Genomic DNA, 25,264 nt, shown 5'->3' with positions numbered 1-25,264 from the left:
AGCTATATACTACATAGTAAGATATATAGATATAGATATAGATATAGATATAGATATAGATATAGATATAGATATAGATATAGATATAGATAGATATATACTTTGCTGATGACTCCATTTATTATTATCATAATACTTTTTTTCAACCAAAAGCCACTAAATACAAATAATATAAAAAAGTGATATTTTGACATTGCCATTTTAAGCAAAGACAAATTTCTCCACACAAATTTCTAGACAGAGAATATCATATAGTACAAATCTGAATTGGGAGGCATGTTTGGAACGTATCCCAAGCGAGAGAGAAGAAGAAGGAGCATCTTCTACCACCCTTTGGTCGGTTAAGCAGGGCACCATTTTTACGGGTTTCAAAGGACTCCCGTGTTTTGCCTTTATTTTGCCCTTAAGGAATTTTTTTTCTGTTGTATATTTATTTTAATTGCAGTTTTAGTGAATGGTAATCGTGAGCCCCAAGAAGTTTGAAAACTTGGTTTAAAAAGAAAGAGTTCAAGAGAATATACCTTCCAAAAAATGGCTCTCTCCTGTCCTTGTTCCATCAACCATTATCTACTGTCACCACCAAATACTGAGCCACTCCTTTGGGGAAAATGATGACTTTTTCTGTATTATTTTAAAAATATAAATAGCATTTATTTACTTTTGAGATGCTATTATATATATATAATATAATTTGCTTTCATCATTCAATTAAAGCAGTTTAGCAAAGGATAGGTCCATGTCGGTAGGCCCAGGAATCTGCCCACATATAATTCTCTAATGAAAATGCATGTGTGAGAACCACTGCCTTAAGGAATAATCTGGCAACATTTACCCAGGTGGTTTGTTCTCTATGACATTTCACAGTCCTTTCCCTTTCACCTGCTAATGTTTGCAAAGGAAAGATGAATTAATCTCATTTTTATGAGCATATTATAATTATGAGGGCAAAAATTGGGATTTTTTTTTTTTTTTTTTAAGAAATCACAGAACCAAATTAAAATGTGTTTCTTAAGTATCCGGTCGTTCACTCCCTTCCAGTAAAGCAGTTGTTGCAAGCAGGCTGCAAATGGGACAGTTTCCGGATATTGAGATTGAAGACATCCGTCAGAGACACTCTTGATGCTCGTCAAATTTTAGCAAACCTGGGTCAGAGAAAGGAGAAAAGAAATGCACAATTCATCCGCATACACAGGAAATGCGGTATCTACTCCAATCACTGCACGGGATATAGTGCACAGTGCACACACACTGACAAATGAGCTCAAATTATGATAACTGTGAAAGTGGAGCTTCAACTTTGAGCTCCCTTCCCCCCTCCCCTGCCCCCAGCAGTTCTCAGTTTCCTCCCTTTCCCCTGTGGAGGTTTCTGCCCCTAATCTCAGCTTGGTACTTAGTTCACTACCATTTCATATTGTTTTCTCTTCTCTACAGCCCCTCTAGAACAGAAATGCCTGGAGGGTAACAAGTGGCTCCCCCCGCCCCCGCCATTTCTACTCCCTAAAGCTTATTCATTCATTCACCAACTATAGAAAGATACATTTCTGCATGTAAGAGTAGAGAGAACACATGGTATATGTGTTCATGAATATGCAAAAGGTAGAGTGCTCATGCTAACCCATTGGCAGTGTGGGATACCTGTGAGGACCTTCATTTGAAAGGGACACTCGGGCCAATGGTGAACAATGCAGACAGTCCCCTAACTTGCAGATTTTACAGTTAACCAAGATGGTAGATGAATAAGAATCGCATTATGGTATGAAAAGGGATGTGACTTGAGATGTGTAAAGTGCTAAAGAATTGGCACTAATAATCTAACTGCACCATGCACGACATGCGTGGGAGGGCTACTCTATCGATGTTTGTGAAAGTGGATTTGGACCTTGCCCTGCACGCCCTTGACTTCATCCTTGACTGTTGGAACAGACTTATGAGGCATTCTTGACTCTCGATAGTAATAACCATGACTTTGGCTCATTCATTTCTGGGTATGTTTGTATGTGAGGGAGAGGCTTGCAAAATCTTTACTATACAGAGCTCTTGGCTATAAAGGAAGTACTTTAAGAAATGATGCAGCAAATACATTCCATGAATATTTAATGATGTATCTACTATTTTCGAGGCATTGAGATGGATACAAAAATGAAATCAATAGTCCTTGTTTTCATAGGTCCTAAATGTAAGACTGTGTGTATTTGAGGCCTGGTGGGAAGAAATAGGAAAAAATGGAGGGGGAACAACAGAACACGTTAAAGCATGTATACAAATAATCCAAGAAGGGATTTTATTCCATAAATGAGGCGGTAGATGAGAGTATTTCGGGTGGAATTGTCATCCTGGTGCTGACCTAATTTCTTTTCGGAGAGAACAAACAAGGAGCTCAGAACAGTAGGAGGTGCCCCCAAAGCCATAGGTGACACAACCCCTGCAGGTCTGACTCTGAAATCTTGAGGCCTTGGCACTACAACCCTGGCACCAAGTGACAGTGTTTGGCTCTTGGTGGAGACTCCATAAGCATCTGCTGAGGAAAACTGGGCTCCCAGTGCCGCACAGAACATGTAAGTTCTCAATAAAGATTTATTTAGTAGGTTAAGTGATGCCACTTTAGAAATCAAACCATCTTCCCAAGATATTCATAGTTAATGTGCAAAAAAATTACCTGGAGGAGTTATTGGAAAGGAATACCCCTCAGGAATTTAGGTTCAGAAGGTCTGGAATCAGGTTCTATAAATCTGTGTAAGGACACAAGCTCCCCAGTGGACTCTAGAGAGGTTGTCGCCATGCCACTCTTGGAGAAACTCTGCCCTCATCCCAGTGCTTCCTACCAAGATTATCCTCTTCTTTCTGATGAATTTTCACATGGTCATCTTAAAACCCACAGAGAACCCGATGTATACAATTCACACCATGTATACAATTCACAGCATCTGACAAATAATAGTAACGTTTTGTAAAACTGAGCACACATACAGACCTGTACTTAATGCCGAGTGGGGCAGAGAGCAGCCTGTAGCCAGAGGGAGGGGAGTAGGTATCTTAGAAGAGCTTGAAGCAAATGTCATTCATTTGCAAGGGCTAAGGAGTAAGGATTTCTCGGGTGTCCTCAGGGCCCAATTTTCTAACTATCAGATTAAACAAAATTTAGCTGTATCAATGCCTGCACCCAGAAACCTGGAGTGCCAGGAAACTAAAGGAAGCATCACTCAAAGTGTCAGTAAATCAATACTGGCTGGAGTCGTAAACAAAACAAATCTTCACTCGGCCCCATTGTGACTTCAGAATTAACCCAAAGACTTCACAAATAGGGCAACTAGTGTCAAGAACAAAGGCCAGTAAACTAATTTGAATTACAGTCTTTAGTCTCCAAGCTATGGGAGTGGGCCTCTGGCAGCCATGTTGAAGTGAAGGTAATTAACACAATCCATCTTGCAATGGATGGGGCTTTGCAGGCTGCTTGAAATTCTGGGAGCCTCTCACCTAGACCCCAGTAACCCTTTGAAATATGCTGAACCATGGCAGTCAGTATACAGGGGATCATTAAGTGAGGAGAGAGGGCAGAGAAATCACAGTTTGCAACAGAGATCATTTCATGGGCAGTTTGCTAGTTATTTGGGAAACTCTAAGATAAAGAAAGGCCTCTTAATATGAAGTATTTTTTAAAGTGCATTGCTATGAATCTATAAAAGCCCTTTAAAACTGTTTAAGAATTTTAAATTCATATTATTTCCTGAGTCCTGCTCCCTTACAAATCAATTCTATTCTGTTTTGGGGTAAGAATTTAGGAGACAGGATGATGATACTATTAGCAGTAAGAGAAAGTGTTTTTCAGGACATAGACCTTTTCTATATGTAGGCAATGCCATCATTACTCAGCACAACGCATTCTGGGATATCAGATTATGGTCATCTTTATCCAGACGATGATAACGCAAGCAATACTTACGAGCACAGGCGGTGCCTTTCAAGTAGCTGGCAAGGCTGAGACACAGTGACTTGACAAGATCTTGGATGAGAAAGAGAAAATACTTTGAAATGACCAAAATTGGAATGAAATACAGGAATCAGAGCAGTCATTTGAGAAACAGTTACTTACAAGCAATAGTTATCATCAAGGAGCATGTGAAGACACTGGCTAACATTCCTCCCAGAAACCATCTGAAACAACAGAATTGCTCAGGTTCAGCAAACTAATTATGCATTTCCATTACATGAGATATGCTTTTCCGTGGACTATAGATTTTAGATTTTAAGATTTACTAAATACTTCATTTTAAGATTTACTAGAAAACTAATAAAGATAAAGATAGTACGGTATTGGCAAAAGGACAGAAATACAGATCAATGGAAGAGACAACCCAGAAAAAGAGCCATATAGAGACAGTTAACTAATTTTTAGCAGAGATGCAAAAGCAATTCAATGGAGAAAGGATAGTCATATCAACAAATGGTGTTGAGACAATTGTATATCCACATGCAAAAAATGAACCCCCACGTGTTTTCCTTAACACAAAATTTAACTCCAATTGAGTCATAGACTGAAATATTAACCACAAACGTATAAAATTTATAGAAAAAAAAGAGAAGAAAATCTGTATGCCTAATATTTCAAAACCTTGCCCAAATAGTGTGTTAAACTTTTGGGGTTTTACCAATCTGATGAGTGATTGTATTACAGGGTGGATTTTTAGAAAAAGAATAATGTCTGTATTGTTTTTGTGTTCAAAATACGAATTATTGAAAGAGAGTACAAATAAAATCAAAGGAGAAAAGAAAAATATAAAAATCCCACCACCCTGAAGCAGCCATTATGAAAATCTGATGAATATCCTTTCAGATATCTCTTTATATGCATTTTTAATTGAGCATTTTAATTTTAAATTATTTCATTTATTTATAATTTAATATAATTTAAATCATTTAATATTTTATATTTAATTTAATTTTAAACTATGTGTTTAACTTGAGCTTTAACAAATGTATACTAAAGCATATAAAGTGCACATCTTGGTTTTTTGTGTTTTTGCTTTTTTTTTTTACATAGGCCCCTGCAATCACTACTGAAATCAAGATGTAGGATATTTTCAGCACCCTATAAGGTTTCCTTTGTTGTCCCTTCCCAGTGTATCCCCCTGAATTAACCACCAATCTTACATCTATAATAACTGATTCGTTTTGCCTTTTCTTGAATTTTATATGTATATGCAATCATACAGACTCTTGAGCCGTCATCTTTCACTTATATCATATCTAAGAGATTCATCTGTGCTGTTGCCCATGTGAATAGTTTTTTAACAAATTATTTACTTAAATAACCTTTTGATCTTAGAATAACTTCAGATATACAGAAAAGTTGCAAAAAAAAGAGTACACAGAGTTCTCATATACCACCCATCCAGTTTCTTCTATTATTAACATCTTGCAATTCATGGTACATTTGTCATAATTAAGGAACCGACATTGGGACATCACTGTTAACTCAGCTCCACACTTCATTTGGACTTTACAGTTTTCCCTAGTTTATCCATGTCCCAGAATCCCATCCTGGACACTGCATTGCATGGAGTCATCCTGTTTCCTCAGGATCCTCGGGACTGTGACAATTTCTCAGACTCTCCTTGGTTTGGATGACCTTGACAGTTGTGAGGACGACTGGTAAAATCTAATTATAGAATGCCCCTCAATTTGTTTTTTTCTCACGGTTAGACTGGGGCTTGGAAGGTCATGGAGCTGAAGGACCATTCTCATCACACGGGATCAAGGGTACCTGCTGTCAACATAACTGACCCCTGTCGATGTTACTATTGATTATCAGAGGTCATGTTTGCCAGGTTTCTCGGCTGTAAAGTTACCTTTCCCTTCTCGCCATCGTCTACTCTCTGGAAGCAAGTTTCCCCATGCAGCTCACACTCAGGGATGGGGAGTGAAGCTCCCCTCTTAACGGGGAGTGTTTATAGAAATTAATCTAAGAGGAATATTACGTTCACAGTCCTGTGAAACAAAGGAAAGGGTTCCATGATCAACTAAGTTTGGGAAATGCCAAGTTAACTAAAACGTGTTTCTTCACTACATTATTTCACTGCGCCTTTATCATGCTAAAGCACATTGTGATCCTCCAACATGGGAAATATAACGCAGAATTTTGCAGATTTATTTTTAACTGTAGGACCTCCACCCCCTGCCCCCGTTTTTGTTTTTCTGGTCCCCCTGTGATATAAAAGTACTTCGCAAACCTCATACTTATCTGGGAAGCGTGTTTTAAAAAATCGATTTTCACTAGATCTAAATTAGTATCTCCAGGGATAGAATCCAGGACTTTGTATTTTAAAACACACCTCCCTTAAGTGGCATGAGGGGTTAGACCCTCGGGAGGTGGGGCTTGAGAGCAAGCGGCACTGGCTGACCGGAGTACAGGACCGCAAAGACCCAGGACTGGACCGTTCCTCCCTGTTTCACTGATTCAACAAATATCGATGAGCCGCTGGCACTGGGGATACAGTAGCAAAGGAGACTCACAATTCTTATATATATATAGAGAGATTTAACAATTAAACACGTGAACTTATAATAGGGCAGGGAGTGGTAAGTGCTCTGAAGAAAAGTAGAGTGAGGTGCGTGTGACAGAGTGAGTGGTATGCTATTTATACAGGATTGTCAGGACAGGGCTCTCTGATGATATGACCTTGGAACAGATTCCAGAAAGAAGGACACGCATACATGATGAGGCTTTCTGGAGAAGACTGTACTAGGCAGCGTAAACAGCATGTGCAAAGGCCCTGAGGCATGAGTGGGCTTAGCACAGAAGGGATGTGATCCCTGACCTGGAGGTCCCGGCAAGAAAAAGACATGCTGGACAGAGGGTAGAACAGAAACATGCCCGTAATTAGGCAAGAGCATTATGTGCTCTGAGATGCTGAGTGGGCATCCCTGGAGCAGACACTTTATGTTAGGATATAAAAGTATAATGGGAAAGGTGGAGTCCCAGCAGGACTCCAAGTCCCCTAGTGGGAACTTTAAGTGCCCTTGAAGTCTAGGCAGGGGTACTTAGACTATCTGTAACAGAGAGTCACTGGGGATTTAAACAAAGGAAGATCCATGGTAAATTCCAATTTCTAGCAAGATACACTGGCTTTTGTATGCTTTGTGAGACGATGGGAGGAAAGAGGTGACAGATAAAAGAATACTTATCATGGACAGACAAATGAGTAAATCTTAACCACAGAGCTACCTAAATATACTTTGCAGAATAAGGCAAGTAAATCATCGATCAATTACAATTTCATTAATTATGAAACACAACTGCATGAAAACAAAATCTGAATTACCTTGCACATGCAGAAAGGATCAAACAAACAGTAAGCAGAATTGTTTGAAAGGAGACCTCTCCCAATAAACTGGTTTCTAATAGGAAAAATAAAATTAATGAATTAGAACATTAATGATTAAATCCTCTTGGAACAGCAAAATCATACTAAAACTTTTCTTCTTCATACTAAAACAAAAGTTTACAGATGTCCGTCGGCTCAAACAATTTGTCAGAAGTAACAAGAAAAAATTATCAAATGTAAGAAAATTTTTACAAATAGATTTTCTATCATTAAAAGATAAATGATTACGCTACATAAACAGTTTTGGGCTTGCCTTTACTTTATTGTTGGGGAAAGGCTTTGTAGAGTTTTTGCTAATGTCATATCTAACTCTGATGATGATAATAATAATTGGAATGCTTACGTCTATGGAGCTTTCATATGTCAGTTCATTTAATCAACACAACCTGTGAGGTAGGAACCATTATCATAATTCTGCAAACGAGAAGACCAAGGCTGAGAAGAATGATGAAATTTGTCCAAGGTCATACAGCTATGAGGGGCCAGAGCCAAGATCTAAAAACCACATCTAGCCAGAACTGAGCAATGTTTTGCCTGAAATGGGGCAGGGAAAGAGAATTGCAACTTTGCATACTGGGAGTCTGTAAAGGGGGAAAAAAAAAAAAAAAGAACGAAAATCATGAACTGATTGGCCTTGCAAAACTCTTTGCTCTCAGTAAACTATTGCAGTGCTATTGAGCCACAGTGGGAATGATTGCAAATTCTCCAGCAGTGCTAAACTTCAGTTAAACCAGTCGTGACACTATTATTCTAATCGCCTAAAAGAAATCAGAGCTGGTCTGAGGATGACCTCAGAAAGATTTAAAGGCAAGTAGGAACAGGCCTCAACTTAACGTTTGCCAAATGCTGCCCAGAAGAAACTCAATTTTGCAACAGTTGTTTAAAACTTGGAATGACTTTGTGCTATGAATGTATTTATTTTTGCTATTTGTGCTCTGAATGAAGATTGAGTCAGCACACAAGACCTACTTACTCCACCATGTGGGCGGAATACTGGTGATTGGCAACGCAAAATATAGCAGCCGTGAATGACGTCACCGCGAACGTACAGTATTTCATGTACACTGTGAATTAAATACGTTATTGTGGGCTCAATTGAACTCTCAACCATCCTTCCGAAGTGCGTTTCTATTGTTAGTCTCCTCCGATTTCATGTGGAATTTGGGAAACATTTTCTCACAGAAACAAGTCTAGCTTGACAAACCGCAAAGATCACTAGCCTTGAATATTGAAGGATTATTGGATTTCAATTTAAGTTCTGCAAAGATAGAACTTATATGATTTTGGGCGAGGTGTTCATTGAGTGAATTCATCAGTGGCCATTTATTTAGCACCTGTTTGGGTTTTGCTCAAGTGTAACCTTCTGAAAGCTATCCTTGAATCCTTCGACTCCCCCTCAGCCCTTAGCCAAGACCCATGGCTCATGCATGCCCCCCTGTGTGCTCTTTTCACAATGAATTGACATCGCTGTTTTAATTTCTCTGTATTTCCCCACTAGACTGCAAGTTCGCTGAGACTAGCTGACATCTATTGGCTGGGCTTTGGTGGCAGTGCCCAGGATTTCCTTGGGGAATCACTTCTCCCTTTTTGTTCATGGCTCAGGTGGGGAGACCGATTTCCCTCCCAGCGTCTGGTCCACTCCAAGCCATGTGGAGCTTCACAGCCTCATTGACAAAGTGATTGGTTTTGTCATGTCAATGGGACCCTTCCAGAACCAACAAAACTGAGCTCTTCTCATAACTCAGAAGGCTCTTCTCTCTTTCTGCTGGACTGGAAACGGGGAAGTTGTAGGCACCAAGCCACCATGGAGTAATAGCCTTTTAAAGTGTAAAGCTGGCACAGAAGAGAAGAGACAACAAAAATAGATGGACAGAAAACTGACATCTGTGTCTGGAATTGTCATTAATAAATCCTGTTACTGATTAATCCCCTTTGAGTTGGGTTTCCATCCACTGGAACTCTCAAAGCCCCGATAGACGATGGCGTGTGTGCCTCTATTGTCAGCACGTGGAACCTTGCCTGGAACAGAATGCACACTCAAAACCTACATGTAAAGGAGATAAAACAGAATCAGATGGAGACCTTGTCCACCGAGGACTTCACAGCCAGGTGAAGAAGAGGAAAGTAGGTCCCATAGAGATAGATGCAGAGCACGAGGGGATTATGGGAAAGCAAAGTGCTACTTCCACCAGCCAGAAGGGGGCAGAGGAAGCCTCACAGAAGTAGTCTTGTTGGATGTGGACCTTGAAGGAGTTGGGGTCTTCCGGGAATAGCAAGTGGGAGACATATTCCAGACACAGCGAAGAACCTGTACAAAGGCTTACTTGACCCCTCTGAACTTGAGTACTCTTGTCTGTAAGCCATGCTCTGTATCAGGTACCATGTGGGCAGTGTGGAATAAACAGATGATTAAACCACAGTGCCATCCTCTAGGAGCTCGTGGCCCAGCCGGGTGGGCAAGATGCAGAAGTAAACGTGCCACAGCAGTTCAGGAAATGGGCATGGGAGAGGGGAACCCTGTGAGCAAGGGAGCACAGAAAGTGGTCATTTCACACCCTCTCCCTAGAAACACAGGGTGGGCTCCCAGAGGAGGTGGCTATGGACCCTTAGTAGGTGTTGATTACCTGGAAACTGTCTAAACAGTAAAAGCTGCTTTCCCTGCCATCCTAACACCTGGAAAGGGAACTTAAAAACCCTTGTTGATATTTGTTTAATAGCTACCCTGGGAACAAAATGAAGCAGGACTTACTGGTCTTTGGCAGAAGAAGAAGAGATGGTCAGTGGAGTGACTATGCATGACGTTGTGAAGACAAATAAAGCGAAGATATTATTTTTCCATTTAACCTCAATCTTATGTACTCATAGCTTTGCTTTTTTTTTTTTTTTGTATTTAATATACATGACACATGACACTAAAGGTTTTACCTGAATTATTTTGATCATTACAAGGTAGGAACTCTGATTATCTCCAATAACAGAGGAAAATGTTAAGTTTTAGAGGGTTAGGTGAACTGTTTCTGAGTTATAGATAACAAGTGCGGGGAGATTAAGGGACATGCTTGCTGAATTTATTTCATATTTACTCCTGACAGGAAATCCCAATACTTTTATATCTTTTCACTTTTCCTTGCCACGGGCATAGCATTAAAGGATGTTTTATTCGTCTTTCTTTTCTTTTCAAATCCACAGCTAAGTACAAAGAGTGAAATAACAGGCACCTGTGTATATACTACCCAGATTTAGCAAAGCTTAACATTTTATTTACCAAATATATTCAGGGCTTTTCAAAAACAAACAAAACACTGCAAATCCAGCCCTTCAGATGCCTCCAAGGTGACACCCCAAAGGCAGTCACCTCCTCTGTGAATGTGTCACACGGGTGCTGCAGCACCCCAGGTCCTAACCACCTCCTACAGGTTGAGTCCAGTTCCTAAGTGTACGTTCGTCATCTCTGAGTCATTCCCCAGCCCTGAAAGCAAGAATTCTTTGGGTGTGGCAAAGAGTTAGAAAAAGAAACTCACTTGAATGATCCAAAATGTTTCCTGGGAGATATTCAGAAGCCATCCACTGGTGCTGAAGGGATACATCCTGAGAGTGATTTCTGGGAGTCTGAGATGTGATATGGCCCGAAGAGGAGGCTGTGACAGAGTCTGCATTTGGCTTCTCTGACTCCAGGTCGTCTGTCAGAGAGCAGTCAAAATCTCCTCCTGGAAAAGCAAACAGCGTTTAATGTGTGTGCGTACGTGTTCATGTGTGTGCGCACATGTGAGTGCATACGTGTGTGTGTTGTGACTCTCAAGGCACGGTAGCTAGTGATCATAACACTGGTGATGCCACTGGAGTAGGATGGGAGTGGCTCTCTCGATGGCATGGCACCTCCATTAGTCCTCATTCCTGAAAGTTCTAGAGGAAAAGGGTCTTCCTTACAGAGATGAGCAAAGGCCAGAGGCATGACCGTTTGGTGAAGGAAGCCAGGGCCTGTGGGGTTAGAACAGAGTGCCCAGGAGAGCCCTGTGAAACATGAAGCTGGAAAACTAGATAGAAGGTGGGTCACAGAAGGCATTGGCTTCCTGGGCTAAAGAGTTTAGAACATATGCTGCAGGCAGTAGTGTGATGGCGTGTCCCCAAGTGAGGGTGGCACTGTATGCAAGCTTCTGCCACATTTTTATGTCAATAATATAATGTGTGGTTTTGAAATATGACAAAATCCAGGTGGTTCTGAAAGAAGTCATGAAAAAAAAAGATCAGACAGGCTTTTCTTGTTTTGCTTGCTGTCATGGGATGTCTGGAGCGGAAAGTGACTAAGGAAGGACTGAGGCTGCCCACAAGTGACATCCTCAGAGAAGACCCCAAGCCAGAGGAGACTGGGAGGTGGAGCAAGGGGAGAGGAGAATGCAAAGCTTTCGGGGCACGGGCAGGCACTTCTCTTCTTCCATTCGGTGCACAGTTATTGTATAACGGCTCACATGGCTCTCGATGGGAGCTGCGAGTGAGAAATCCAAGGATTTACAGCTGTGCCTGCTTGTGGCCTGAGAGAGACAGCCATGCAAGCCAACAGTTAGGATGCAATGAGGTAATTGCAACAGTGAAGCCTCGCCGTGGGCATTCCAGTGGGAATCTAGGAAGGAGTATCTGCGTCTGCCTGGGGGAATCAAGGGAGGCTTCACAGGTGAGGCAGTCCCGATGTGGAAACTTGAGGGATGAGTAGGAGTTCCTCCAGAGAGAGGGCAGGCCAGGCAAAGACGGGGGAAGGACATCAACCTGTGAGAGAACATGGTGGGTTCCCAGAAGAGCAAGCTCTCCTGTGTGTCTGGACGGGGGCCCGTGAGTGTAGACAGTCCTCGGAGATGTTCCTGGCTGGGCTGCTAAGCAGGGGCCTGATCACGGAAGGGGCTCATGGGTCACACTTGAGACCCAGCATTTATTCTGGGGCAGTTTGGAACAGGAGTGTAACCGGAGAAGCGTTGTGTGTTGAAATGCTCACTCAGGAGGGAGACCTTTGAGACAGCCCAGCTCTGTTACAGGAGCTGGAAGTGATTATGGAACTCCAAGAGATTCCCGGGGTCCTCACTCAGTGCTTCTAAACAGGGTGATTTCTCCCCTCACCCCCAGGGGGCATTCGGCAATGCCTGGAGACATTTTTGGTTATAATGCACAGGACCGGCCTCGAAACAAAGAATCGTTCAGCCCCAAATGTCGGTAACGCTGAAACCCTGTCAAAGAGAGAGCAGACCTAAATGTAAAAGGAGTCTTCATGGTTATAGCTCTTTCAACAATCCCGCTAAGCGCTTACCGGGGGAGAACAACTGTACTTTCCTGCATTTTCTGTATCTTCCTGATTGCCCTTACTTTTGTCACAGCCCCTACATTCTGCTTTCATAGGGCATATGATAATTGCCAATTTTACAATTATTGTAGAAACACATACTACCATGTCATTTGTGTGATTTTTACTTAATTTCTGGAAAAGGTCCCCTGATCTGTCCCAGACATCAGCATTTGACACCTTGCTTATGGTCAACCCTCGATAAGATATATGCATAAATGGAGAGTTATAGTGGGGCGCAGGGAGATTGAGACATTGAGGTTTCTATACCCCAGATCTAACCTGGACCTGCTGTAACAGGCCTACAGTAACCATGGCGATGGTGGCTCAGTTCTCTCCGTCCAGGAAGCTAAAGCCAACCTGAGCTTGCGGCTTCACTCAAGGAGAACGGCCTCCTGGCCCAGGCTGGTTGGCTGAGTGTACCTGTGGCGCTGTCCTCCTGCTCAGCCTGGTTACTGAACCAATTAACAGGTGCTTTTGCACAGGGGAATTCCTGCCAACCCTGCAGGCTCCTCCCACTGTTCCTCCCACAACTTGGGGCCACTGGACTGCAGAAGCTTCCCTGCTAGTTGCCTTGGAGAAATGAAGCAGCAGGAAGTGAAACACGCTGATCCTCTAGCAATGACCGGGCTGGCAGGGGAGGGCCTGGATGTTGTTCATCGCAGCTCCAGTCACAGTAGCCAAGATGCGCAAACAACCAAGGGTTCATGGACAGATGAACAAGGAAAGAAAATCCTGCCGTTTGTAACACTACGGACGAGCCTGCGGGACAGCATGTTCAGTGAAATAAGCCAATCACAGGACACACGCTGAGTGATCCCACCTACAGGAGGTGTCTAAAATCACCGGACTCCTAGAAGCAGAGGATAAACCGGTGGTTGCTAGGGGCTGGGGGCTGGGAGAAATGGGGAAGTGACCAATGGGTAGAGTTTCAGTTGCGCTACATGAGTAAGTTCTAGAGGTCGGCCCAACAGTATAGTGGCTAATACTTAACAGTATGGAATTTTATGCACTTCAAAATGTGTGAACAGGGTAGATCTTATGTTAAATGCTCTTGCTACAAAAAACGAAGACACCAAAACAAGCCACAAAGGGACACAAGAAAACTCTGGAGGTGTTGGATGTCTGTTACCTTGATTGTGCTCATGGGATCATGGGTATTTGCAACTATCTAAACGCATCGAATTGTACATATTAACTATCAATTATACCTCAATAAGGCTGTTTTAAAAAAAAAGAGGAGGCCGTGTGGTCAAATTAATGTGGAGGTGAGCAGGAACTGGGAACTTTTAGGGCTGATTCATGAGTGGCACTTAATTAAGATCTGGGAAGATGTGGAGAAGGCTGTGACAATAGTAAAAAGACCCCTGTGCTATTGCCCAAGGCTGCCTTGTTGAACTTACAACATTGCCACTGAGAATTAGATGACTTTTTTTTTTTAAATGTATATTGTGTGGAATACTGGAAATATTACACCAAGTTTTCTAAAACGGAGGTGATGGCATTAAAGACGGAAATTGCAAAAAATAATGTTAACATTAAAAATCATCAAGGATGTTTCATCTCTGAAGCGACATGATTTGCCCCCCTCACCTACACTTCCTAAGTGACATTTTTTTTTTCTCCAACCTTAATAATGAATGGAAGGATCAGAATGCAGAAAACACTTCACCAAATAGCTCTTCTGTATCAGATTTGAAGATATTAATTTCATCCTGGTTTATTTACATTCAGTGGAGTTGACTTCTGTTTTAAAAGGATGAATCCATTTTTGCAAGCACATTTCCAGATCCTTGCATGTAAAGCGAGCATTACTGTTGGCTGCAGAGGGAAACACAATGCCACATGCAGATGTTGCCATCAAAGATATTTATGGGCGAGGCACTAATTAGCTGTAGAGAAAATCGCAGACCTCCAGCTGGCGTTCCTTGCCAGAGGTCATCTGGTCCTCTCATTCTTAGGACTGGGGGAAATAGAGCGGGGAAGTCCTGATCAGTTCTCCCTGCACGAATCCTCCATCCATTTTCAGTGTGACTCATGAGGCTCTGGGAACACATCCTCAATTGCAGTATTGGGGCCTGGGGAATTGCGAGGTGCCATGGCTAAAGAATGAATTCCAACTCATGAGGAAAGGTGTCTCAACACAGCAGTGGAAGGGGTGAACTCAGGATAAACCAAATAGGCAACCAAAAAAAAAAAAAAAAAAAAAAGTGCTTTTTAGCCTGAAAAATGAAGCAAGAGAAAATCAGGGGAAGTGAGTTTGATTGCATCCATTGCCCAGAGAGAAAACAGCAAAACAACTTAATTTTGAATGCTTGAGTCTTCTAACGAGGCGACAGTTCCAGAGAAAAAATAAATTGCTGAGAAAAGTCACGGGGCTTTGGGCAAATCCGGAAAAGAAAAAGTCTGGGGAAGATTTGATTACGGTTTACAGCCGAGAAGAGAGATTTCAAAGTCCTGCGTGCACCCGGGTTGACTAATTACTGATTTTGGAGGGGGTGGATGGTGGTTTGATTTGTTGTATTTAGCAGATACCTGGAAACCATGAGAATTTTAACAAGATACCTCAGGCACGTGCAGCACTGCTCTAGTCCAGTTGCTTTCAAATTGTTTGGGCATATTTCGAAGCGGCAACTATGGGAAAACTAGATGTGAATTTCCAAATATGTGAAACTGCCTTTGGAACTGGGAAACTGCGGTTCCCAAACTTAAGTCATCCAAGCAACATTTTCCTGATTTTTGCCATATCCTGGAGCCTGCTTACCCTGAACCATTTAATGCATTTCTCAAATTGTCCCATTTGAGTCTTTTACGTACTTTATAGGAAACTGTTATCAATCATTTAAATGCCCTAAAGAGAAAGTAAATGTAAGAGTAGGTATAGTGAAAATAAGACCTTATTTCATTTGCACTAAACACCATTGTAGCAGAAAGCTCTGAGCTTATTCTTTGTTAAACGAACTTTGCTAAAACAAGAGAGAGTAGCAAGTGTTCAAGAGTCTTGAACCTATCGAGGCTCTAAACTGAGCAGTGTCTGAGGCTCTAAACTGAGCCCTGTCCTTGGTTTTAGCAGGATAGTGAGGAAGATTGGAAGAGGGGATCCCAGCTTCTCTCCCTGCGAGATCCAGTGTTCATTACTACTGTGTTCTAGAGGCATCTGCTGTCCCACCCCACACTTTGGAAAATGTTGATTTACAATTGAGAAGAGGCTTGCCCCCCCTCCTCTCCCCCCCCTCCCCCCCGAAAGCCAGCCTAGAACCAAGGGATGGAAACTTTCAAAAGGCACGTGACAGGTCAGCAAAAGAAAGCCACTTCTGCAGCAGTGTTACCAGTGAGAGAAAGACGTAGCTTAAAGAGTCACAAGAGTCCAAAAGTGGCAAATCCATAGAGACAGAAAGTAGACTAATGGTTGTCAAGGGCTGGGAGGGAGTGGGGGGATGGATAATAGGGAGTGACTGGTAATGAGGGTGGGGTTTCTCTTTGGGGTGATGAAAATGTTCTGGAATTAGAAAGTGGTCAGGGTTGCATAAGCTGTCTTGTGACTATATTTTTTCATCACCTAATTCTACACATTCAAATAGTAAATTTTATGATATGTGCACTATATCTCAATTAAAAAGTGATGAGTGCTTCTTATTGCTATAAGTATTTGTGCCAGCCTGTCAGGGATGTGGAGACTACGATTACCTCACCCTTCTGGTGGAAGTTTGCATACAGAACTTACTTATCAGAGATTTCTTTGAGGTTGCAGAGCACTTGAACTAACCTCTGTTAAACTGTACATCATTAGCCATTTCTTTTTTTTTCAAATACCTACATGAGGCTGAAAACTGATCTCTTTTAAATAATATATTACATTTATTGGGGTAGCATTGTTTAATAACATTATATAAATTTCATGTGTGCAGCTTGATAATACGACATCTGTATGCTCTGCTGTGTTCTCACCACCAGAAGTCTAATCTTCTTTCACTATGTATTCACCCCCTTTACCCTCTTCGTCCTCCCTCCACCTTGCTTACCCTCTGGTAACCACCATTCTGTTGTCTGAGTCTGTGGGTTTGAGTTTTTGTTTGTATGTTTGTGTGTTCCTTTGTTGCTTTTTGTTTTGAGTGAAATCAGATTGTTCTTGTCCTTTTCTGTCTGACTTATTTCACTTGGCATGAAACTCTCCCGCTCCATCCATGTTAAAGAAGATACATGTGGTACATGTACACAATGGAATACTGCTCTGCCATGAGAAAAGATGAAATAGTGCCATTTGTGATAACATGGATAGATCTTGAGATTATCATGCTAAGTGAAAGAAGTCAGAAAAACTCGAGAATCATATGACTTCACTGATATGTGGGATGTAAAACTGAAAGCAACAAAGGAACAAGACAGAGAAAGAAACAAAAACTCATAGACACAGACAATAGTTTAGTGGTTTCCAGAGGGTAAGAGGGGTGAGGGGTGGGAGATGAGGGTAAGGGGGATCAAATATATGGTTATGGAAGGAGAACTGGCTCTGGGTGGTGAGCACACAATGTGATATATAGACGATGTAATACAGAATTGTACACTTGAAACCTATGTCATGCACACACACACATATGCATATATGAGTGGACAATCAAGTTCACGAACTTTCCACCCTGCACTTACACGGTGGGAAGTTGGCGAACTTAATTGTCAGATATTGGCATATTTACATATATTATTACAAAATGTATATTACATAATACATATATATGATATATCTAATATATACATATAGCATATTTCAACAGGAATATTTCATGTTATTATCATATATTATGATATAATACCACGCTTCCCCGAAAATAAGACCTAGCCAGACCATCAGCTCTAATGTGTCTTTTGGAGCAAAAATTATATAAGACCCGGTCTTATTTAACTATAATATAAGACCTGTATAATATAATATAATATAATATAATATAATATAATATAATATAATATAATATAATATATAATACCGGGTCTTATATTAATTTATATTAATTTTTGCTCCAAAAGATGCATTAAAACTGATGGTTTGGCTAGGTCTCATTTTCGGGGAAACACGGTAATGCATAAATATATTATTATCATACTATATATACACATCTTGTTTTAAAAATGAGAAAATTGAGAGTTAGTTAAGTAACTATCATAATGTGCCCAAATTAGGACTTGAACCCTGACTCCAGTATCCTTTTTCCACCCGTATGTAGTACAGAAAAGATACATTGAACATATACAAATGTTTTCCAGGTTTTGTCAATGTGATAATTCACATATTTAAATTAGGCTATTTTGCATCACATGGAAACATGTATTTGGATCCCATAAGGAGTGTGGAGAGAACTTTAGATTAATTTTTTTATATGTGGCTCATTCTCTCTATCAAAATGACTGTTGTCTCTGGATTTTACATTGGTCCAGGACCAAATGTTGCTGCTGACCACTTGGAAATGGTATTTTGTTATGGAAAAGGAGATTCAAACTCACCATTTTCATTGCAATGGTGCGTGTCCACCCTGCTGACTCCCTCCAACGAGATGTCCTCATTTGGGGAAAAGTCAACATCATCAAAGATACTTCCATGCAGCCAGGATTTAGAGGCACTGAGGTTGAAGAAAGCAGAAAAGGAACGGCGGATTCTCTTTTTCTTTCTAAATATTCTGGAGAGAAATGAAAGTAGCATGGTGATTAATGAATAGCGGTCAGGTTCAGTTTTTCAAAACAGAATTTAGTGAAAGTGATTTAATGAACAGAGTTCATCTCTATAGTTCAGGTCCATGGAGCTCATTTTATTTGTTCCCTCTATTAATTCCACAGAAGTTTCTTAAATTTCTGTGTGTGCCAGGTGCTTGGTCAATGCCAAGGCTACTGAGATAAAAGACAAAACCTTGGGTACACAAAGCTCACAGTCAGTATTAGTGACAGACAAACATAATGCAGGTATTGCTAATGCTTTCATAGAGCTTATTTTGTGTCAGGTGTCTTTCTTAGTGGTTCAGATATAGTAACTCACATCCTCAGAACAGCCCTGTGAGGTACCATTGTTACCCCATTTCTCAAATTAGGAAACTGAGGCACAAAGAGGTTAAGTAACTTGTCTGAGGTCATACAGCTAGTAAGTGACATAGCTGAGATGCAAACCCGGGCAGTCTGGCTCCATAGTCTCTGCTCAATTGCCCGGCTATGGAGGGATGTGTGCTCTGACAGAATTAACTAGAACACCAAGAGGGGCATTGCTAAGGGAGGCTTTCTGGCCGAAGAGAACTTTGAGCTGCATAGGATCATCTGACCTATTCACTGAAACACAAGTGGGTCCCATATTGGATGGTACTAGGAAATTAGGCTAGGAAGGCAAAAAGAAGGCCAGTAATGGAGAACCTTGGATGTTATGAGAAGGAGTTGGAATTTAATGTTAGAACAAAGGGAGAACATTGACGTATGTCAAGGGGAAGAGGGTGGTAGTGATGTGATTTGGTTTGCATTTCTGAAAGATTTTCACCACGCACACATCCACAGTCCCAACAATCCCCTACATTGTAATCAGTATTGTCCTGCTAAGGAGAAATTCGACAATTTGCCAGTGACCCCTCTTTACCTGCAGTAAAGCCCAACCTCCTTAGCCGGGAATTTAACCCCCTCCATCCAGCCTTGCTTCGGTGCTCAGTCTTCTCTCTTGCAGGACATCCTTTCCCACCCAAAGTTGTATTTCTACCAAACTACTTGCCATTCCCAAAGTTGTGTCAGGGTCTCTCAGAACTCTCTCCAGAAGTCGCCTTTCTTCCATTTGTTTTAACTCATGTCGCACATCTCTAAAGACTCAAATCAATCATCGTCATCTCTAGGCAGCTCGTTTTAACCCATTCCTCCAAGAAAAATTGGCCTCCCATTTCCCCTCCGCTGTACTCTGTTCAGACTTCTACCCCAGGACATGCATCACTTCATTCCTTTCGTTTTCATGTCAGCTATTCCCGCCCCTCATTAGCCTTTGTGTTTCCACGGTCTGAAGCAGTCATGGGCTCCTTAGAAATGAATGTTGAATGAACAAATGAATGAATGAATAATTAATGGATGGATTGGACTTCTGATTCTTTTACGTAATATCCTCCCTCTACTTACCTAACTAAGTTCTCCTTGTACGTAACACTGGTCTGGGGTGGACTGAGAGTTACGTTGCCATCTTTGTCGCAGAGGAAACTATCTTCCGTCCAAAGATAGTAGCCGTTGGTGAGCAGTCTGGGACTTCGGCGACAGGGAAGTCCTGTCAGGGAGTCTACGGAGCAGCAGTCAAAGGACACATCCCCATCCAGGAAATCACAGGCAAAACTAAAGAGGGAAGAAGGAAAGTCTTTCAATCTTCGTGCAGAACATCCAGTCACACAAAATCCACATTTCTAGTCACCATGAAGAAAAACACCTCTTGACATTCATGGCTGCCAGTTACTTCTGCGTCTCTGAGAATGTCCCTCTTAATCTTCTGGGCGTCATCTCCTCCCCTGTGAGAGCATCGAACATTTGGCGTTTCTTTCTGTTGTAAACACGTTGGTGAAACATTATGGCTCGTTGGTTTCTTGACCATATGATGTAACTGCACCCTTGACATTAGTCCATTTTTTTGGGTGGAAAAATTGCAAAACAGTCTCTCTGGGGTGTTGGAAGCTCATTGTTTCCTTCACCCCTTACTCTAAATATCCTTCTAATTGCTACGTATATCCTTAATCTTGGCACTGTAATAGATAACGTAACTACGCAGCCACCAGACACGTACGAGTTATAGGGTGAACGTGCAGACAAAGAGATCTTTCTAGCCATTGCCAACGTCCCTTTAGGTCAGCTGCACAAATGTCTGTGCAGTGACCATGCCTGGTTTGCTTCAGGGAAGTCTCCGATTTAGTTAGGTAAATCTGTATGTGTCTTAGGTTTGGAAAACAATCACACACCTGTATGATTAAAAGGCAACCTCATGCTCTACTGAAATTCTGGTACGTGTTTAAATTTAAAAGTCTAATTGCAATTAATACATTCTCTAAAGTTAGTCAAGTGCTATTTTAAATGAATATTATTTAGTATTGAAAACTTATGGGCCTGGCCCATACTTTATGCTTTATCTGCTTTGGGCAAACCTCCATAAAAGCTAAGTATCATTATCTTCATGGTGCAACAGTGAAAAAAAAAGAGGTTGCAGAAGGGCAAATAACTTGTATATTTTACAGAGCTAGTAAGTGGCAGAGCTAGGGTTTGAACCATGGTCGCTCTGAATCTAAAGTGCGTGCCCTTTCCACACGGCCTGCTTGTTCATCCTTGGCTAATTCAGTGATAGTAGTTGGAGGCCTAGAGTTTACAAAAAGGGGCAGGTTCTAGTATCGGTGCGTGATCCCTTTGTACAATCGGCACATTTCACAGAATACTAGAGGAAACATCAGCAGATGCCTGCACAGGGAATAAAAGACGGACAGAGGAACAGAAAACACAGAAAGGAAGCGAAAAGAGATTTCATTGCAAAAACTAAACAAAATGGTAGACCCTACATGTTTTTAGTGCAGCACGAAATCGGGCCAGCTTGAGCTTTGGCGTAGACTCTTGTTGCTCTTGTAAAGTGAAATAGTAAAGGCATATTGAAGAGAATATAAATTTGAAAAAAAGTAATGAAACATCAGTATTCCGTAGTTTTCTCCACTCACCAAACAAACAATTCACATTTGCCAACATGTTTACACCCCCCTCCAAAAAAAAATAAAAATCCATTATTATGTTAGGCAAGTTTTCAGTTTGTATGTGCATGGAACTGAAAGTATATACCTATCCCCAAACTGGATGATATTTAAAACTAATATTTTTAAACCAGGAATGCAACAATATAATGCATACACAGGAGGAGAATTTGATTGATTTTTTTTTTCTTGTAAAAGCCCCATGGAAATACCTTGGGAAAATGCATGTGGAAGACAGCTCTCCAGCTCCTTTAATCTGAGACCGGGAAGAACCTGCACAAACAAATGAGAGAGAAGTACAAATTGATCACACCTCACCAACGGGCGTGATGGCAAACAGTGGAAGCTGTAAAGAAGGTGCAAATAGCTGACGTCCCAGCCTCAGCAGAGACGCCAACTGGTACAGCCATCCAACGAATCAGTAATAACACAACTTGTCAGCAGGCCTCTCCAGGAAGCCAGCAATCATCCAGGGGCTTCTATCTTCTGGTTCTTCTCCCGTTCAACACTCCTTTAGAGGTCCTTTATTATTATTCTTACCCACAGGATGAGGCAATAATAAATCATCAGCATCACTGACTCATGAAAAGGAGGAAGAAAACATCTTGTGTGAAGCTATAGAAAACCAAAGTCAATTAATTACCCAATGTGCTGGTTATTTTAGCTTACTCAGTAATCTGAGGAATTCAATCATCTGCCCAGAATCTCTCTCATTAGTGCATTTTAAGGCACTTCTATGGTAAAATAATGAGCAAAAGGCATTTGTGGAGGGAAAAAGTAAAGTTTTGTTTCCTATAAATGACTTTCTAATGTATGAAGCATGTCAGTATTCTTAACTTAAAAAAAGAAATAGCACCCATTCATTCATTCCAGTTTAACCAAAGATGTGGCAATAGATTTCAATCAGGGAAAGTTATAGTTGCTTAATATTTTAAACTCTAAAGCAGAATTTTATGTTGTACATTAATGGTAGAAATACTTGTACTAGACAGGCTCTGCGAGACTTGATTCCATTTCTGACAATTAATATCTAAGCAAAGAAAGGAATGTAGATGTTCAGATTGGGCTGGTTGATTTGTAAGGAGAAAATTGTAGGTGCCTGAGGGAGGGCTAGAAGCAGGGTTTGGGGAGACAAATGACAAGAGGAAGGAAGAAACTTGAAACCACTACCGTTTTAACAACGCCCTTATTTTCTGCAAGTAACTATCAAAATCATTCAGTATTTTTTTATAGACAGTTTTGCATCTTAATAGCTGATAAACAATCTCCTTTCACATTTATGCACAGGAATCTAAAAAAGAAAACGGTGATTTTTTTTTTTTTTTTTTTTTAATTTCTACTAAAAGAAAAATACCACATTTCTCTCAAGGAAAGAAATGAAGTCAAAATCATTGCCAAAGTGAACACTGGCATTTAAGAAGCACAAGCTACTGACAGATGGTTAATGGTATGAGTATCAGCAAAATCAAAGCAAGGAAATTGCTAAGAGAAAGTCTAATCATTCAAAAGATAATTGCGTATAGCAGTTCGCCCACATTTACTTGCCACTGGTGTTGACATCAGTTGAGATATTCGGTACATCTTGGGAAGGCTGCTTGTTCAAACTTCACAGATTTTCTGCAAAAGACGTTAAAAAAAAAAAGGTGGATTGTATATTAAAAATAGAAAAGTGATGCCAAAACAGGTGGCATCGACTAATTGCACTAGTCAGATTTGTTTACTGAAATAATACAGAAATACAGGATGGAAGGCAGGAGATATAGGACAAAGGGCCACTGAGGTGGTGTCTGCTGCTATCATTTTGTTGTTACATTTTTCAGTGTCTTGATCAGTGCATGCAAATAATCTTTTTCTGTAAATAAGATCAACATTTAATTGGGAAAGCTAGACTTGCAAAGGTTGACTTGTAGTCAAAATAACACAATAAAAATGACTTACTTGATTAAGAAATCTGAAAAATGATTGGGTCTAGAGCCCTCTAAATAAACTTATTTACATTTTCATCATCCAGCAGCCATCAGCCTCATTATCAAGTTTCAAATAATGCCTGGGATTGGTGTCTGTCTTTTGTCCAACACCTTGAGCCACTGACAGGTAGTCACAGAGAGGGTCTTTTGTACATGCTATCAGCCTGCTTTGCACTAAAAATAGAACATCTCTGGGCAGATTTCAAAACTCAGTTCTCACAAATGTATTATTTACTTTCTCAATTACAAATTAAAAAATTACGTGAATGAAGACCATTTACTGCTCAGCACATACATCTACCTTTTGTTGACTATTAAACTTTGTAGGTATCACCATCCTAATAGCTTTATAAGGTAGGATGAGATGCTTTTCTGATTCCCCACCTCTATCCACGTTTTTTTACATGTGATAACCAGTAATGGATTGTTGTTGTAGCTGTCATGCATGAAATTAAACCAGGATAATTCTATAGCTCTAGATTGATTCTTCCAATAAAGTACATACAAAACCTGTTAGAAAATTTTGTTCCTGGCTCATCTATACCTTTAGATAAGTCAGGAGAACTTTCTGGCAGTCTTTGGATAATCTCTAAATCAAAGCATGCGTTCAATTGATTTCATTTGTTTGGAATATAAAATAATTGTTGTTTCACTATAACATATTAGGTTGGTGCAAAAGTAATTGCGGTTTTTTGCAATTATTTTTAACCTTTTAAACTGCAGTTACTTTTGCACCAACCTAATAATAATATGTCATTTGTCCTTTTGAGTTTTGATCAATATAATATGAGTATGCCCAGCCCAGATTACCCTAGGTTAGTTTTCCCCAAGCATTCAGTATAGTTTTAAGCCAAGTCCTGCAGCAAAAAGTAAGGTCTTGTGGCCATGTAATACAAATTCTTGTAGCAGGGTACAGGCAGTACACTAAGAGTTAACTGAGTATTAGTACCACTAAAAACGACTTCAGTTACAGTTCTAAAACTTTACAAGAAACAGATACTATGTACCACTTCCATCCAAGCAACAAATCTGTTTGGAAAAATAATTTGCCCACACACGTTCTTTCCAAAGGGAGTTCCCAGTCTCTTCTTCCAGTTGATAGATGACAAAATAATTACTGAAATACGAAGCTTCCTGCGTTTGACAGTCAGCGGAGAAATCCAGGACTTAGCAGTTCTTCAGCTGATAATACTGTCAGAATGTCAACAGGTACCGGAGTCTCTTAATCAAGGGGAACCCCACCTTTCTCTCCTAATAGATGCCTGCACACATCACCGTGTGCAGACATTTGCAGAGAAGTTTTGTCTTCAGCAGCCTCTTGTTCTTTTGGTTGTTTCCTAGAATAGAAGAACATGTCGTTCTTGGGAAAGGCAGCCTTAAAACCACCCTTGTTTCCTTTCAAAACCAGCCTGCGCAACCAGAGGCTGAGGCAGAATGAGGTCACACTTCCTGTGGGGCTCACATCAGTGGCATTCAGGCTGAGGGGCACTGTTAAGACTCAAGATTGGCTCCTGGACCAGCTATGGGGGGTGTACTGTCCATGAGTCAGGCCACGGATATATCATGGTCACTGGGGGGATGCTTTTCTGAGCTGACTCGGCACCCCTAGCTTCGAGAGCGTAAGGAAAACTTTCAAAGAAGCAACACTCACACTTCTTGCTTATCAGCTTCTGGCCATTTTCAGTGTGAGTAGTGCATGGTTGTGCTTTGTCCAAATCAATTAAATTTATTGGTGATAATGCATGGATGCTGTTAAACTCCGAATGCTATTGAATACCAGGAACTTGAGCTTCAAAAATGTCTGCAGTGACAGTATGTTAATCCACCAAAGGTTGGGCTTTACAGGAAACTCTGTGAGTGGCATTTTACATT

At 40.9% G+C, this 25,264-nt stretch overlaps 1 protein-coding gene across 6 annotated transcripts; it reads right to left on the bottom strand.

Annotated features, from left to right (window-relative positions):
* Nucleotides 1-911: 911 nt before the first annotated feature.
* On the bottom strand, nt 912-24,791 carry TMEM71 (transmembrane protein 71). 6 transcript variants are annotated; one of them, XM_019724062.3, is made up of 10 exons: nt 24,635-24,791; nt 22,961-23,042; nt 21,638-21,698; nt 19,834-20,040; nt 18,205-18,377; nt 10,904-11,089; nt 7,320-7,395; nt 4,091-4,152; nt 3,941-4,000; nt 912-1,142 (listed from the first exon to the last, which is right to left on the bottom strand). In XM_019724062.3, exons 2-10 carry the CDS (start codon nt 23,004-23,006, stop codon nt 1,105-1,107), a joined length of 909 nt encoding a protein of 302 aa, XP_019579621.3. In that variant the 5' UTR covers nt 23,007-23,042; nt 24,635-24,791; the 3' UTR covers nt 912-1,104. The 6 variants fall into 6 exon arrangements, with proteins under 6 accessions (XP_019579621.3, XP_074172502.2, XP_019579641.3 ...); XM_074316401.2 differs by having other exon boundaries at nt 22,967-23,042; XM_019724082.3 differs by having other exon boundaries at nt 24,451-24,766.
* Between the last annotated feature and the right edge of the window lie 473 nt (nt 24,792-25,264).

This window comes from Rhinolophus sinicus, chromosome 6 (assembly GCF_057876585.1).
Source record: "Rhinolophus sinicus isolate RSI-liver-muscle chromosome 6, RSI-T2T, whole genome shotgun sequence".
In the NCBI taxonomy this organism is placed as follows: Eukaryota; Metazoa; Chordata; class Mammalia; order Chiroptera; family Rhinolophidae; genus Rhinolophus; species Rhinolophus sinicus.
This window is presented reverse-complemented; position numbering and strand designations above follow the sequence as displayed.

Coding starts and splice junctions, on each gene's coding strand:
- TMEM71 (XM_019724062.3), bottom strand. CDS start 23,006: ATGTACCGAATATCTCAACTGATGTCAACACCAGTGGCAAGTAAAT. Junction 4,153..7,319: donor ATCCTTTCTGCATGTGCAAG/GTAATTCAGATT, acceptor CTGTTGTTTCAG/ATGGTTTCTGGGAGGAATGT. Junction 4,001..4,090: donor CTTGATGATAACTATTGCTT/GTAAGTAACTGT, acceptor TTCTCATCCAAG/ATCTTGTCAAGTCACTGTGT.